We start from the raw sequence: 17,590 nt of genomic DNA, 5'->3' as shown, positions 1-17,590 counted from the left end.
AATATATATATATATATATATATACTTGAAATGAGTTTTGCCAAGATTCCTGTTCTAGGTGGACCTAAGCTTCTTGGCATTATCCAGGCTCAAGCTTCTTTTCTCAAAAGCTTCCCAACCTCAGCCAACTCCTGCTACAGAGTGAGGGACTCCTTATTGCATGGGTGTTTCTGAGAGAAGCCACTCATAAATCCCAGGTCAGCAGTTCAAGAAGAAAGAACCTAACTACAAAATTCCCCAGGGTGCCTCCAGCAACACCAACCATAAGACATGTTTCCTGCCATGAATGGCAATCATTGTAGGTTTGTCTCATGTTTGTGTGGAACATCCATAACTCATGGAGTTTCCATTTGGATGATAACCAAGGGCCCTGATTGCTGGTGCCATGAGATGCATGGGCCCTGACTCCTTTTCAGTGCTATTAAGGATAATAGAATAATAGTATTGTGCCATGGGAAGGTGAGCTCCATGATGAGCTGCCTAGTTCCCCGCCATTGTAGCCCTTAGGTACCACCACCTCCAGATAAAGATAATTCACTCCCATGGGGTGACTCTTCTAGTCCAGGCTCTAGGACTTGTCCTGTTCCTATTCATGGGTACTCTTAGATCTGGAGGCCAACAGCTCAGCAGCTCAGCATCCAGTCTGCCACGCTGCTGGTCCCCTCTGAGTCTTGTATTCTGGTAGCCATACATAAGCCCTTGCCTTATTGTCACATAACCAAGGGTCTGCTTTTACACTCTGCTTTTCTAAACTGCAGGCAATTTTGTGCCACAGGGGGCATATTTGGCAATGTCTCAAAATGTTTTTGGCTGTCACACTTGGGGAGGAGCTGCTACTGGTATCAAAGGGGTAGAGGCCAGGAATGCTGCTAAATATCCTACAAGGAACAGGACAGCCCCTCCACAACAATTAAAAAATCATCTGGACCAAAATGTCAAGGGTGCCATGGTTGAGATATCCTAGATTAATTCCAGTAACTGAGTCCCTATCTTATATCCTGCCCAGTACCCCCATTCATGTTTCCAGACCATTACAATACCAACCACCTGCCTCCTAGACCTCTGTGTACAACCACAGTCTCCAGATACACTGTTCTGCCCACATATTAAGAAAGCTTTCTTAGGGTCACCTGGGTGGCTCAGTCAGTTAAGCGTCTGCCTTCGGTTCAGGTCATGATCCCAGGACCCTGGGATCAAGCCCTGCATCAGACTCCCTGCTCAGTGGAGAGTCTGCTTCTCTCTCTCCCTCTGCCCCTCCCCTGCTCATGCTCACTCTCTCTCTCTTCTCTCTCTCACAAATAAATAAATAAAATCTTTTCTTAAAAAAGGAAGCTCTCTTATCCACAACTAGCACGTCTGGGCTGCTTCTGATGCCAGACACCCATCATTCTACCACCTTGAGTCCATATCACACTCCTGTTAACAACCCAAGTTCTGGGTCCAAACTGCTTGGATTTAAGTCCTGGCTCCTCCATTTGAGAAGGATCTGTGTAACCTTAGACAAGTCACTTTACCTTTCTGAGCCTCAGTCTTCTTATCTATAAAAATATGTAAAATACTTTTCTTATCTATAATGGCAGTTCTGACATCAGAAATGAGATAATACATATCAAGTGCTTAGCAAAGTTTCTAGCACATTTTTAAGAATTTAGTAAATGGGGGCACCTGAGTAGCACAGTCGGTTGAGCGTCCGGCTCTTGGTTTCAGCTCAGTTCCTGATCTCAGGGTCAAGCCCTGTGTTGGGCTCTGCGCTCAGCAGAGTCTGCTTGTGACTCTCTCCTTCTCCCTCTGCCCCTCCTCCCTCTCTAAAATTAAAATAAGTAAATCTTTAAAAAAAGAAGACTATGGTAAATGTTTGCTATTACCCATTGCTAAAGCATTTCTAGATTGTTTCAGCAGGTCTCTCTTATCCAGTGATTATCAACCTTTCAGAGCAGTGCTATCCAACAGAACTTTCTACCATGATAGAAATGTTTTTTATCTATGCTGTCAAATAAGGTAGCCATCATATGGCTACTGAGTAGTTGAAATGTAGATACTGTGACTGAGGAACTAAATTTTTAAAATATTACTTAAAAAATAAAAGTAAAATATTACTTAATTTTAGTTAATTTAAATAGCCAAATATGGCTAGTGGTCATCATAATGCACAACACACTTCTAGAGTTTTTTAAACCTAATATTCTACTGAAAATAAAATTCCAATAAACTCTCCAGGGGAAAGGAGTGGCATTCCCACTCCCTGTCCTTCCAACCATTGAGAATTATTGGCCTAGTGAGCCACTGTACTGATGGGAGTGTATTGCAATCCTCAGGTGGATTGGGATAGATGAGCCTAAAACTGGCCTTATTAATGCTAGCTAGTTCTGCCTCTCCCTGCTCCAGTCAGCCCATTGCCAAAGAGGCCTCATGCCTTAGAGCAGCAGTTCCCAACTGGGGTGATTTTGCTTCCCAGGGGACACACTTGGCAATGTCCAGAGATATTTTTGGTTGTGAAATCTGGGGGAAGAGAGAGCCAATTGTGGTGTCTAGTGGGTAGAGACCAGGGATACTGCTAAACATCCTATAATGCACAGGACGTCCCCCCGACAACAAAGAATTATCTGGCCCTGAATTTTGAGAAATTCTGCCCTGGGGGAGTATGAATTCTAAAACAACCTCAGACAGGGAAGCATCTATTCTGCTCTTAAAGGTCTCCAAGGACAAGGGCACTGGGTGGTTCAGTCGGTTGAACATCCGACTCTTTATATCAGCTCAGGTCTTGATCTCAGGATCTTGATCTCAGGATCTTGATCCCGGGATCGTGAGTTAGGCCCACATTGGGCTCCATGCTGCGTGTAGAGCCTACTTAAAAAAAAAAAAAAAGTCTCCAAGGACAGAGGTCTCTAACCTTCCTGAAGAATTCAGTGCAATGTTCATACTAACCCCAGTTTACTCTTTTCAAATTACCTGCAAGGAAATTGTTCCTTTCCATATTAGGGACAGAGTTTCAAAAACCAATTTTTCAATCTGAATTGTGAAGAAAAGAAATCTCTAAGATGATGGAGGCTATAGAGAAGGAAAACTGGATCTAGTTCACCAATTAATAGGATATGGGAAGGAAATCGAGCCTTTGAACCTGCCAAAGCTTTAGGATGAATGACAGATTATGATTTCCACAGTATATAATAAAACAGCTGACCACATTACCCCAAAAGGTGATACAGTATAAAAGGGTAAAGACATTCTCAAAAGGTGTTGGATTTAGCTATGTTTACAGCTTCTGAAATCATAAGGAACTATTTGGAGAGGCCTGAAATATTAGGGCCATGCCTCTTTGAAATTGATAGCATGGAAGGAATTCATGCTCTCCCCCAACACTTCCTGTGCCTCAGAGACAGAAATCTTGCGTGTAAGGCCCACGAGCCTGAGACAGTCATTGGGCTAGATCTTATGTTTTAGGTCTTCTGAATTTCTCCATGCTGCAGTTTAGGTACATTTTCTGACATGTTGTCTTCAGGGAAGAAGCTGAAAAACTTCTATGTTCATTTTAGAAAACCAAACTGGATAATTGAGATTATAAACCCATTTTTCTTCTAACTCTGAGCTTGGGGAAACTCTAAACTCTACTACATAATTGTCCCCTACCCTTCACTGCACTTTGTCTAATTATATACCAAATGCCTCCATGTAACAGCAATCCTCAGGGCCAGATATGCAAAATTCAACCCTGCAGATGTTTTACCACTAGACAGAAGAGAATTAATGACCTTATAATGTTGCCTCTGCTAAAAAGATTGAGGATAGTCATGTAAAGAGAAATTATCTCCCCCCCCTGCTCAGGACCTATGCCCACATTTAAAGTAGCTGTTGAGCAGTGGTATTCTACCTCCGGAGGCTAGGGCCAGCTGCCTGGATTGTCTCAGGTGTGGATAACTAAAGGAAGCAGGAATGTGGGGTCAATAATTGCTTCACAGGGGCGCCTGGGTGGCTCAGTCATTAAGTGTCTGCCTTCAGCTCGGGTCATGATCCCAGGGTCCTGGGATCGAGCCCCGCGTCAGGCTCCCTGCTCCGCGGGGAACCTGTTTCTCCCTCTCCCTCTGCTCCTCCCCCTGCTTGTGCTCTCTTGCATGTTCTCTCTCTAATAAATAAACAAAATCTTTAAAAAAATAAAAATAAAAAATAATTGCTTCACAAATGTGACACAATGTCCTCTCTCAAGCCTTGTCCTTCAATTATATAATCCTTCAGTCCGATGCCTGCATATGAACTGAGCAACTTTAAAACAAAACATCATTTGGCATGTGTATGGAGCATGAGATGAAAATCAGTATTAGCAGAGGGAATACTTTTGATAATATTTAACATGAATTTGGCTTCTAGATTTCTGACCTGGTTTTCTTTATACCTTTTTAAAAGGTCTCTTACCTACCACAAACCGACATGAGGCCCTTTTCTTTATCCAGCCTTATTCCACACTGTTTTTGAGAGTAATAGTGAGAATTACCCTTTTATAACTTTGTTACACACTCTGAGAACGAACTGAGCTTAACTTTTATCACCCAAGCTCTTATAGGCCTAAACTGGCACTCCTGGTCTTACCTACCAATTTTCAATTGTATGGCAATGAACATACTTTTCAAGTGTATGGCTATGAACTACCTAAAACGAAATAGAGATTGTTGGCTCCTTTTTTTCTCCCCCCCCACGAAAGACTTTCTTTTGGTTCATTCTCATTTTGTTTTGATGGCAAATGTGCTTCTATCAAGATCAGTACCCACTGGGGCCGTCTGGGTGGCTCAGTCAGTCAAGTGTCTGACTCTTGATTTCAGCTCAGGTCATGACATGAGATTGAGCCCCACGCTGGAATCTATGCTGGGCATGTAGCCTGCTTAAGATTCTCTCTCTCCCTCTGTCCCTCCCTGCTTCTAAAAAAATTAAAAATTAAAAAAAATTTTTTTAAGATTTTATTTATTTGACAGAGAGAGTGAGAGAGCACAAGCAGGAGGAACAGCAGAGGGAGAAACAGGCTCGCCGCTGAGCTGGCAGCGCGATGTGGGGCTCGATCTGAGGACCCCAGGATCATGACTTGAGCCAAAGGCAGATGCTTAACCCACTGAGCCACCCAGGTGCCCCTAAATTTTTTTTTCAAAAGATCTGGACCCACTGGAAAAATTGGAAAATAATCAATGGCAATTTGTATCAAATCCTATGATATAGTTGATGTCAATCTGGTTCCCCTCACATGGTCCTCTGCCTTGGTTTAGTCACTAAGGTTTCTGCATCTGGGTTCTCAGCCCTGTCCAGAAACCATTACCATGCTACCCAAACTCACACTGGTTATGTGATAAACAATGACATGGAAAACTCTAAATCAGTTTGGCAGCATCCTCTTCCCAGTAAAGCAATCTACAAGAAAGTAGATTAATCTAATTAATCTAATTAAATTTAATCTAATTAAAAATTACCTGGTGACCATAAAAAATGAACCAATATCTTAAAGAGATATTTGTATCAGCTCCACCATAGGGCTATCTGCCAAGCTAACTACACTCACATTGACAGATTGGGGTTCCATTCCTCTGTGTGGTCTTAGACACACAATGACCAACCCTTCACTTCTGACATTTTTCCCATCTCCATAATAACCTACATCTTCTGATTTACTTATTTTTGACTCGCTGCATCATCTTCACTATTGTCCTGGGAAGTGTCATATCTTAACTGTGCACAGAATGCCTTCACAGAGGGCTAGCGCCCCAAAAGCCACCCACAGCATATTCCCTTCCTATCTTGGCTTCTTTTGCCTCCTCCTTCACATTTAATATCTATCCAAAGGTGCACCTTACTTTTGGAGTCAGTGACCCCCATCATTCATTATATTCGTATTTTGCAAAGGAAAGTGTATGGAATGATTCATTTACACTTTGTCACCACCTAGATTTGAGAAGAATGCCTTTCTAGGTTTCCTCCACCTAGAAACCTAAAATTATAAACTCTTACCACCTATGGAGTTAGCTATATGTATTTTCACATAGACTTAGCTCTTGTCTTTTTGAAAAATTAAGAGCCCCCATCTGATGAGAAATCGAGAATGGTTTTATAGGCTTCCAAACCTTGAGCAATGCTATATAATGTTTATCTGGGTTTAAAGTAGAACATTAGTTGATGAGGTCAATTAATACCCAATAAAACCTGTAATATATACTTATGATATATCTGAATATTCAATGTTAGGATTGTTATAGATTTGTTTATTGATGTAATGAAACCAAATAGTTGATCTTTTGGTGGTTGGAAGTGAAGTAGTATAGTGGTTAACAGTGTAGACTTCGGAGCCAAACTGCCTGGATTCAAGTGCTGGTGACTCTATTCCCTAGCTATATGACCTTGGACAAGGCACTTACCTTCTCTAAGACCGAGTTTCCTCAGGTGTAAATGGGAATAATTACTATGCCTACAGCATAGAACCATGGTGAGGACTAAATGAGATGCTCCAGCATGGTGCCTGGTGATGTGGAATGTTGGGATTCAGAGCAAATAGTCAAGAAAGAATTCTTGAGATGTCTTCAGTGCAAACAGTTGGTTTTCTTAAAGCACAGGGACAGGACCCGTGGGCAAAAAGAGCTGCACTGAGGTTGTGCCGGGTGACTGACTACATACTTTCAAGTTGGGAGGCGGTTAGGGACAGCACAACCCTCCAAGGTATTTTGGAAAGGTTTCCAGGACCCTGAGAGGGCTAGCTATGGTTAGGAAAATGTCATTTATTACTGTTTAATAAAACCTCAGTAATGAGACCCTTCAGATGTACATCAGTGGGCCATATGCTTGGAGGAGGATGCCAAAATACATCTTGGAGAGCAGAGATAAAGGAAGTTTCCAAAGGAATGTCTATATGTTTAAAGTAGACACACAGGATCCTGGGGGATTGGGACAATGTTAAGCCAAGATGGCCTTTTGCTCTTAGCAAAGTGTCAACATCCAGGCAGCTGAGCTCCCAGAGGAAGGTCACTCTGCCTGTTTCAAGGCCTTGTCAATGGGCTATAAGTAGTAAGGAAATGTAATTTTTCTTTTGCCTTTGTGTCCCACATCACCTGGTATATGGAAAGGGTTTGATAACCAGTAGCCATTAGTATTATTTTTATTCTATGTTAATCAGGCTAATGCCGGCCATTGTTATATACATTATTGATTTTTACATATCAATATTGACTTTTTTTAAAATACCACGTGGGTTCTGTAACATTGTCCCCAAATAAGTTTTGTCCATTTTTGTCTTCCAACCTGGATTATATAGACTTTGGCCTTGAAATCAGCAGAGATGATCTAGCAAATCTTAATTCTGATGGTTCTGTTTTTATCAGACTCTGGGAAACAGATTATTTCCCATCTGATGCCGAAGTAGCTCATGCATTATCTCCCCTACTAGCTAACTGACCTTACAGGTAAGGCAGAGTGGGCAGCTGGTAATGTGACATGATTAGATGCTGGTGTTCTTCATTTTTTGAGTAATACCAGAGAAATGAAATTTCTTTTCCAGCAGTCCTTTGGACTGCTGAAAAGATTGAACATTGATTCTATCTGGCATGTTAGGGGTGGGAGAGGAGGGGATCCAGCAGGTAGCAAAAGAAGTATTACAGTTTCACTAAATCCAGGCACAAGATGGGAGATTTGTTTCCAACATGATGCTATCAGGCCAGCTTCATGAGGAAGTGCCAGTTGGAGAGGTTTGGCCTATGACCAGATGACATTGTGGGTATGAATGAGGTGGCTCCTGATAAGGGTCTGCCCATTAATTACAAATGGGGGGTTTAATTTCAGAAGCTTGTGATAAACTCCAGCAAGGGCGCCTGCCTAAGGCTGGTAACAATAAGGTTCAGAAAAATTCCAATTAGCAGATTATGTCCAGTGATGAGGTGAAAATGAATGTAGCTTTTGGGCCCCTTGAATACAATCACTTTGTAAAAGCTCCAGCCAGTCCTGAGAGTGGGGGAGGTGGAGTATTATCTATTCCTCTGTATCCTGTGGCAATGGAATTTAGGTGAAAATATAAAGAAGCTGACTTTAGCTCATTCTGTTCACTGTACTGCATTTTATGTGATGATTCCTGAGCCTAGTGACTCTGTTCTGTGCTCATTAATCCGAAAGGATCCTAGAATATAATGCTAGCTTTTCAACGGGGAGACCTAGGGCAGATCCAGGTGCAAACTCATTAGTGTCTGAATGCAAAGCCCCAGGGAGAGGCGGGCAAGGTAACTTCTTTAGCGGCCTTGCCCTAAGTTAGCCACATTATTGCAAATTTTAAAGCTCAATCAAGTCAGTTTATGCAGCAGGTTTCTATAGAAATACAGTTGTAGATAATGGGAACGAAATCTAATTTCCTGGTGTGTTGATTTCCTTCCCCTCCCCCCTTTTCCTTTTAAAAATCATAATTTTTAATGGGAAGCACAGGATCATTCAGTATAATTTTGGAGTCCAAAGAGAAGACAAAACTTGATAAGAAAAGAATAAAATGGAATTTTCCACCTGGCCTCAATCTCAACACAAAATGGCTGTTAAAGGATAATTTAAAAAAAGAAAGGTAAACCATGATTCTTATACACATTTAAAGTAAACACGTGTCAAAGAATTTATTTAATTTATTAATTACTGAGGGATCCAGGAGGCCAGGGGTCTGTAAGCTATGGCCTACAAGCCAAATTCTGCCTGTCACCCGTTTTCCTAAATGAAAAGTTATGGTGCACAGCCACACCCATTCATTTCCATATTGCCCATGGCTGTTTTCCTGCCACAATGGCAGAGTTGTAGGGCTCACAAAGCCTAACCTATTTACCATCTGGCCTTTTATGGAAAATTTACTGACCCCTGATATAGGCCATCAGGAATGCTGAAAAAAAATTTACAAATAGATGCAAAGAAATTTACAAACAGATGTTTAAGGCAATGATCAATTGGATTTCACCAAACAAGAAATATTTGCATGACATTTACAGCCTTGTAAAATAGCTCAAAGACAGTGAAAGCCCAGATAATCCAGAAAATATACAAGACCTGGACTATTAAACCAGTTACATGACACTCAGATTAAGATCCAGGGAGAGGGCCCCTGGGTGGCTCAGTTGGTTAACCAACTGCCTGCAGCTCAGGTCATGATCCTGGAGTCCCAGGATCAAGTACCACATCAGGCTCGCTGCTCAGCAGGGAGTCTACTTCTCCCTCTGACCCTCCCTCCTCTTGTGCTCTCTCTCTTTCATTCTCTCTCTCTCTCAAATAAATAATCTTAAAAAAATTAAAATAAATTTTAAAAAATAAATTTAAATGGTAGGGAATTTAAATTTAAAATAAATAAAATTTTAAAAAAATAAATTAAAAAAAAAAAGATCCAGGGAGAAATCTTGTTTGACAAATGAGGGCACAAGTGGGGAAGAAGCTGGGATTCAGAAACTAACAGAAAAAAAAGCACCCTAATGCAGGGCCCCTGTGACTGGAATTTGGAATGGAAGAGGCTGAGACTGGCTACTTGAACATCCTACCTCAAGCTTCAATTGCTCTGGAAATGGGCTGGGCCCAGTCTTTGGGGTAGATCAGCAGGCAGAGCTGCAGGGGAGCTGGGGCAGGCTGAGGCTGATCCTGTTTACTCCCTTGGTTTCAACTACTCTTATAGGCTGAAGACTCTCACACCTGTATTTTCAGCCTTGACCTTTCGTTCAAGATTCATACCAGAGTTATACAATTTCCTGCTATTGTTCCAGTAGGTACTTTAAATTCAACATGTCCAAAATTGAATTTGTTTTAATGCCAAACCTGCTCTTCCTCCTGTATCAACTATCTCAATTAATGACACCACTATTCAACCAAGCATGCAACATCCTTGATTTCTGCTCCCTCCAGTACTACCTGACACATCCAGTGAATGTCTTAAATCTGCTCTGTCCTATCTCTAGTGTCTAGTTTAAGACCCCACCATCTCTTCACCTAATGAGATCTTTTAACTAGTCTCATCTTTCTGAAACTCAGTCCAGTGATAGGCTGGAGCTGGCTTACACTGGGCAGTGAGAGCTGGTTGTACACATTGCTTCCCAACTCTGGGTTCTATGATGTCATATTGGTAGCTTGAAATTGGCCACAATGGGAATACACCACAGAAATTGGCAAATACTACAAATCAAGATTTTTTTTTTTTTTATGGAGAGCCTCTTATTAAACATTTACCAGCACATTTAACTGCCCCAGTCTTGGGCCAAACTGATCTTTGTAAAACACTTGTTCAACTATGCCACTCTCCTTGATTAAAACTCTTCAGTTAGGGACCCCTGGGTGTCTCAGTCAGTTAAGCATCCAACTCTTGGTTTCAGCTCAGGTCATGATCTCAGGGTTGTGAGATCGAGCCCCGTGTCAGGCTCCTAGCTGGGCATGGAGCCTGCTTAAGATTCTCTCTCTCTCTCTCTCTCTCCATTTGCCCCCTCTCCCCCTCCCTCTCTAAAAAAAAAAGAAAACAAAAAAAACAACTCTTCAGTAGCTCCCCATGGCCAACAGGTAACATTAAATTCCTTAACATAACATATGAGGCTTTTCATCATCTGGCCTCTGCCTAAATGTTCAGCTTCCTCTCCTACCCCTCCTTCATCTCATAAGTTATATGCTAGCTCAAAGGTCATAAACTGGTTCACTCAAGCCTAAATTGCCTCATATATGTATCTTGTTGGGACCGCACACTATCTTTAGCTTTTTTAGCCAACATTTAAAACTTTAAGAAATTCTACCCTGAAAGGGATTAAGAGGTACAAACTTTCAGTTAGAAAACAAAGCATGGGAATGTAATGAACAGTATAGGGAATACAGTCCATAATATCGTAATAACTTTCAATGGTGACAGATGGTAACTCTATTTATCATGGGGGTAATTTTTATCATGTTTCAAAATATCAAATCCCTACGATGTACACCAGAAACTAATAGGTTATTGTCTGCCCATTATACTTCAAGTTAAAAAGAGGACGCTATTTGACAACAAAATAAGAAATTCTACAACAAAATCCATTATTTCTGACTTCTCTTAAGCACAACATTGGGCCCTTGTGCATGCTTATAACAACAATTTTATAACAACAAGGACTGCAGCAGCAAGTACCCCCTTTGAGAGAGCATGTGCTCTACAGTTCACTAGTTCCTATCATCCACTCATCCAGATTATGCATATGTACCCGCATGTAACCTTCATTTCTGTTACCTACTGTTATAGACCATATCACAAAGTCCTGAGTATTATCAGAAATCTCTCACCCTCATTATAGAATCTATCTTTACCATGGCTGTCCTGATGATAGCTCATGGTCCCTTCCCTAGAAAGGGAAAGGCAGCAGGATGAAAAAAGAAGCAGCAGAGAAGGGAAGAGGAGTATAAGTCTGTGGTCTTTGTGTCAGAGTCTCCACTTTAAAACACCAAAACTGCGAAAATGGCAGGCAGGGACTGTCCTAGGTTGGGGGACCTCAGGATATTCCCTATAAAGCCCATTTGCTAACCCTCCTTAGTCTTGGAATGTCTACTACCTTCTCAGATGGACATGAGAAGGAAAGACCCAAGGAAATTATCTCTCATTGGCTCAGATTATGGGAGCCAGCCAGGTTTGTAAATGACTCAATTTCTTAATTTGAGAATAGAAAACTTTTTTTTTCTTTTTGCCCAGTGCCTGTTGTGTGTCTAGCGTTGTACTAGATGCTAGAGGGAAAACAAAAGCAGTCTAAGACAGCTCTTAGACTCACAACCTTATTGATGAAGCAAGAAATGCATATGTGAAGTAATTAAAGAAAAATATAAGGGGGCAGCATTAGAAAAGTAAGATCTTGGATATAACCTAGTGCCCACAACATCTGGGTGGTCAGTAAGGGGTAGGATCAAGTTAAGAGGAGGAGCTATTGAAGAAGCCAGGCCTCACAATGGCCCTTCACTGGCAGAGAAATGGGGAGATCCCCACACACACGGGGGATCCCACAAGACTATATACCCAGAGAGCAATGAGTGAGATGAGTGTGGCAACCTGTGAATAGTAAGGTTGACTGGAGAGTGGGAAGACATGGTCATTGTACACCAGTTTTCTTTTAAAAAGATTTCCTCTCTTGTGTCACATACTCAGAAAGTCAAATAGAGAATCAGAGGCTCCTTGTTGAGCACCACATTAAAGACAATGGAATCAGATGGCTCCAGAAAACATTTCACTTTCTAAGCATAGACAGCAACCTTTCAATGACACAAGTGGGGCTAAGCAATAGTCACATGTACCATTGTCTGTCTTGGACAGGCTTGTCAGCACTGGCATAGAGGGACAGAAAGAAGAAAGAGAAAGAAGAGTAAGAAAAGTAGAAAGAGCTAGGAAGTGGGGGGAGAGAGAGAACAGGAAGAGCACCATGGTAGGGAGGATGCATTCCCCCAATCTAACCCAGGGAATCATGTGCTACAGGCTATCCTCCCTCCACCCACCACCTCCTGCCTCTGGGCCATAGCAGAGATTGAGAAACGCTTCTGTCCACTGGGAAGAGGCAGATTTCCAGATCTGAGCTCCTTTCTTCTGAGCAGACTGTGACATATTGCTCACTTACCATCTCCCCCAACTCAAGGCTTTATGTTGGTTGTTGTGTTTATGTATATTACTGGGCCCACTCAGACCTACTTCTTCTTTAGCCTGGAGGCTTATGTTAATTTCTGAGATTATTCTTTCCTGTGTCCAATTTACTTTATGAGCCAGTTGCTCACTTCCTGCTGTCTAGCTTGTAGCTGCTTCCTCTAAATGTTTAACAATGCCGTCTCGCCGCTCCATCCAAGTAATTGATGACCAATGTGCATCCAGTTCTCAACATTCAGAGGCTGAAGCAACCACTCCATGAAAGAAAAGATTTCTTGCAAACTCCTCCCCCTCCTTCTCCTCCAACCCTCTCCCACTTCCTGTTTTCTGATCTCTTTCCTGTTTGCGAATCCTTCATCCAAGGTGAGAAGGAGGCAAAGATGATGAAAAACTGTAACACATCCTTTTGTCTGTTCATCAGGAACTGCAATGTTCTAAAAAACGTTTTTTAAGAGTAAAGAGAAACTATTAAGTAAAACATATTTGTCTATTCCATGAGAATCTCAATTATCCATGTTTTGTTCTCCCCAATTCAAATGAGTATTTGCAAGTGTTTTCTTCGAAGTGTATTAAGATCATTTCACAATTTCCTGGAATCCTGTCCATGCTTTCAGTACTCAGCTCCACCCCTCCATGAAGCCTCCTCTGACTATTCCAGTCCTCCTTATTCCTTAGCTCTAGATCCTACCACACTGAGACTCTTCTCTGGGTATAGAGCTGCCTCCATTTCCCTATTACACTGAGAATACAATGAGTCCCAAAACACACATTTTAAAGTCAAAAGATTTTTTTATTCATTGATCAGGTTCTGCAAACTCACCTAAAAATGCTCCTGAATGCCCAAAGAACCCCAGACCTTCCTCCAATAGCTGCTAGTTACACCAAGCATTACATCATAGACAGAATGATGTTATCAAAGGTTCCTTTTGCTATTGTTAACACTTCATCCAAGCCAAGAGGTCTTCATTTACAGAGCACTTCTTTCTGACAATAATAGATTCTCTCTACCTTGCTGGGACCTGCAAGAAGTTGGAGGAACACTATCTGGCCTTGGTCTTTGGTCCCCTAATGTCCTATATACATACAAAGTCAATGGAACCACTTAAGATTGTCTTTTCTTCAGCATCCGGGGCTTGATTTAGTGGTATGGTCTTTAAAATTACTGGTTGTCTTTAGCCTTTCAAACAAATATTCCTGCAGTCTCTACTCATTTGGAACTGAACACGTGCTACTATATACTCCTATTTACCAATTTTATGTAGGTCTGATCTACCCAACTAAGCTCCAGAAGGTTAGGGAAAATGCCCCTTACTTCTCTAGAACCCCCATCATGCCTCAGACAGAATTGGGCATATTGTGGTTGCATAATTTTCAGAACCAAGCTCTAGCTTCCTACTGCCTGGGTTTGAATCTTGGCTCAGTTACTAAAAACTATGTAACTTTGGGTATGTTCTTTAACTTCTGTGTGCCTCAGCTTCTTCATTTGGGGAGAATATTTACCTCACAAGGTCATGGGGATTAAATGAGTAAATACACGTAAAGTGCTGTGTGCCTGGCATATGGCCAGTATTCCACAAATAGCTATGGTAATAAGGGGAATTGACAAGAGAACAGTGACTCCAATTCCCAAATCACTAACATTGGATGGGCCCTATGCTCCCTCTCTCTCCCAGCCTTAATCATGCCCTTTATGATTTTATTTTATTGTACCTAGGTCCCCACCCTCATGATGGATACCCAGTTCTCTGAGTTCACACCAGACATCACTCCCATCATGCTGGCCGCCCACACCAACAACTACGAGATCATCAAATTGCTTGTCCAAAAACGAGTCACTATCCCACGGCCCCACCAGATCCGCTGCAACTGCGTGGAGTGTGTGTCCAGTTCAGAGGTGGACAGCCTGCGCCACTCCCGCTCCCGGCTGAACATCTATAAAGCTCTAGCAAGCCCCTCGCTCATTGCCTTGTCAAGTGAGGACCCCATCCTAACTGCCTTCCGTCTGGGCTGGGAGCTCAAGGAGCTCAGCAAGGTGGAGAATGAGTTCAAGGCCGAGTATGAGGAGCTCTCCCAGCAATGCAAGCTCTTTGCCAAAGACCTGTTGGACCAAGCTCGGAGCTCCCGGGAATTGGAAATCATCCTCAACCATCGAGATGACCACAGTGAAGAGCTTGACCCTCAGAAGTACCATGACCTGGCCAAGCTGAAGGTGGCAATCAAATACCACCAGAAAGAGGTAAGCTGAGCTTTTCTCTGCTTTCAGGAAAGCTTAAGCCATCCAGAGTCCAGTGCAGCAGAATGAGAGTCGACATTTTTTCTACCATTTAGTCCTCTCACAATTGAATGGTTCAACAGGCCTCAAAAAAAGTGAGGCTCATTTTCCAAGGTACATACAGCCTCCACATATTTTCTTTATAGACAGAGAAGTAGGGAAAAATACTGACCATCTGATTTGTTGATGGGAAAGTACTCATTCTTTCAAAAAATGCTTATTCAGCACTGTTCTAGGTGTTTGGAATACAAAAAACAGGCATTGACACTGCCTTCATGAAGTTTACAACCTAGCTGTGGACATTACATAAATGATCACATTAGTGAATATGTAATTACAAGCAACGTAAGTGATCTGAAGGAGAACTTCTATGAGAACACATAACAAATGACCCCACCCTACATATTGGGGCCATGGTGGTCAGTAATCATGGAGGGCTCACGGTGTGGATGCTTTTGGAAATGAATTATTATTGTTTTTTAATTTATTTTTTATTAACATAATGTATTATTTGTTTCAGGGGTACAGGTCTGTGATTCTTCAGTCTTACACAATGAATTTGTTACTAGCATCTTTGATTAAAGGAATCTAAAACACTAAGGTCATGTTTCATAACTGTGGCTCCCTAGTCCACTTTACATGAATACTTATGTTAAACTCAAAAATCCCTCTTGAGATGCTTTCAGCATTTTACTAAGGTTTTTAAAATGAAATTGTGACAAGGGGTAGAGAATTCAGTGGTTTTCCTTACCTTGCTAAAATGCAGTTCCATCCTTCAGAGGTATAATGGAGATCACCTCCAAAGATTCTTTATTACCCTGAAGAGATGTGACATTTAAGACTGATGGATAGTTATATCTGTCAATACAAATAACTCCCAAATAACTAAAGGAACTAGAGGTTATTTTTTCTTTTTTTATGTTTTTGTTGTTTGGTTGGTTGGCTGACTGGCTTGCGAGCTAAGGGTTATATAGGCAGATGAAAAACAAGTTTTAAATATGGACTGGAGGAATAGGGTCCTTGATAAAATAAGTATATACCCAATACAATGGCTCAATACCTCTAGTCTATTGAAATAAGTCTATCAATACAAGAACACAATAGTTGGGGTGCCTGAGTGGCTTAGTTGGTTAAGCATCTGCCTTTGGTTCAGGTCATGATCCCAGGGTCCTGGGATCAAGCCCCATGTCAGGCTCCCTGCTCAGCAGGCAGTCTACTTCTCTCTCTCCCTCTGCCCTGCTCAATCTCCCCACTCATGCTCGCACTCTCTCTCAAATAAATAAATAAAAATCTTTAAAAAAAAAAAGAACATAATAGTCAACTTTGATGTAAAAAATCATTGTAAAAATCTAATTGGGTAATAGTGGGTTAATAGTGTTCAAAATTACATAACCCCCTCAGGAACAAAATCTTAGCCTTAAGTGGAATATAATTTACTATTTCCTGGAAGGCTTTTTCATTGTTGGTTTTTCCTCATTACTATTCCTACTTGCACTGGAGTGGACTCCCACAAAGAATCTAACTAGATGGTCAAAAAAAAAAAAAGAGCTCAGAAGAATGAAACAAAAGCTGATTCCAAACTACAACTTTCACATGGAATAAAATAAGAAAGCTCTCATCTTTTAGAAAACAGGTGTAAAACTATTGGATAATCTTTACATGTCACACAGACTCTCAGGTATTGTCATATAGACATTTTTCAGATATTCCTAAAGAGTCCTGATTTCATATATTGTCCCATTGTCAGATATATCATACCACAGTCTTTGAAAATTTTATCACTGTATTTCTTCCTTATTACCATTGAGGGTAGACAGAAAAATTATTATAACTCATTTTACAAACAAGAAAGGACTATATTTCAGAGATTTGTTCAGGATTATCTGACAAAGCCAGAAGTAGAACTTACAACTCCTGGTACAATACTGTCTCTGAGTGTACTCCATCTTCTGCTGCATGGGGTTCTTTTATGCTCATTTGGGACCTCCAAATTCACCACCAGGTAATTTAAAATGAACACAAGTTCTTTGATTTATGAATGAAAGTTTATTAGTTAAAATCTGTTAAAGCACATAGCAATAAAACAGTGTGGATCAATAACAAGGATGATATTCAATTCTAATTTAATGTCTGGCATTAATCATCACATAAGGATACAATTATGTAGTCGCAACATCTCATGCAAGTTAGCCAAAACACCCAAGGATAAAGACTAATGCAACTTTTCTCCCTTGGTTTTCACACCCTCAAGCTTGTCTCAGAATGACGAGCCTGTCTCCCTCTCTATCCCTCCGTGCCATACAAGAATTGGCTTTGGTGTTAGTCTCAAGAAGATCCAGAAAAGGGCTAGTTTAAATAAAGGACCAGCCATTCTCTCCATTCTCCTGGAGGAGAAATCCAGGATTCCAATCAGAGGTATCCAATAGGTGGACTGCCAAGTTAAGTAATGTATCTCCTTCTAATTGGGCTTTTAAGTGCATGACCTGTGTGGATCGCCAACCAGCTATTTCTATCAGTATCAACGATTTAGGGTTGGCTGATTTGCATAGGATAAAAGCAGGACTTTGTTCATAAACCTGCTTAGGAAGTAACTCTATACCATGGCTTTCCATCCTAAATAGCTGCATGACTATTCTATACAACTTACTGCTTTTCTTCTCTTGTCTGAAAATACTTCCTTACTAGCTCTTATTCCTAAGTATTTTATTATTGCCTACACT

At 41.2% G+C, this 17,590-nt stretch overlaps 1 protein-coding gene across 1 annotated transcript in view; it reads left to right on the top strand.

The window, feature by feature from the left end:
• TRPC5 (transient receptor potential cation channel subfamily C member 5) overlaps positions 1-17,590 on the top strand; it is a 126,996-nt gene that overhangs the window by 19,877 nt on the left and 89,529 nt on the right. The window contains exon 2 of the mRNA XM_035007348.1: positions 14,313-14,834. Coding sequence (XP_034863239.1) covers positions 14,313-14,834 — 522 coding nt within the window. The remainder of the gene's footprint in view (positions 1-14,312; positions 14,835-17,590) is intronic.

The sequence above is a fragment of the Mirounga leonina genome, unplaced genomic scaffold (genome assembly GCF_011800145.1).
Source record: "Mirounga leonina isolate KUSES-001 unplaced genomic scaffold, KU_Mleo_1.0 Mir_101664, whole genome shotgun sequence".
In the NCBI taxonomy this organism is placed as follows: Eukaryota; Metazoa; Chordata; class Mammalia; order Carnivora; family Phocidae; genus Mirounga; species Mirounga leonina.
The sequence above is the reverse complement of the archived record's forward strand: the minus strand, read 5'-3'. Positions and strand labels throughout refer to the sequence as shown.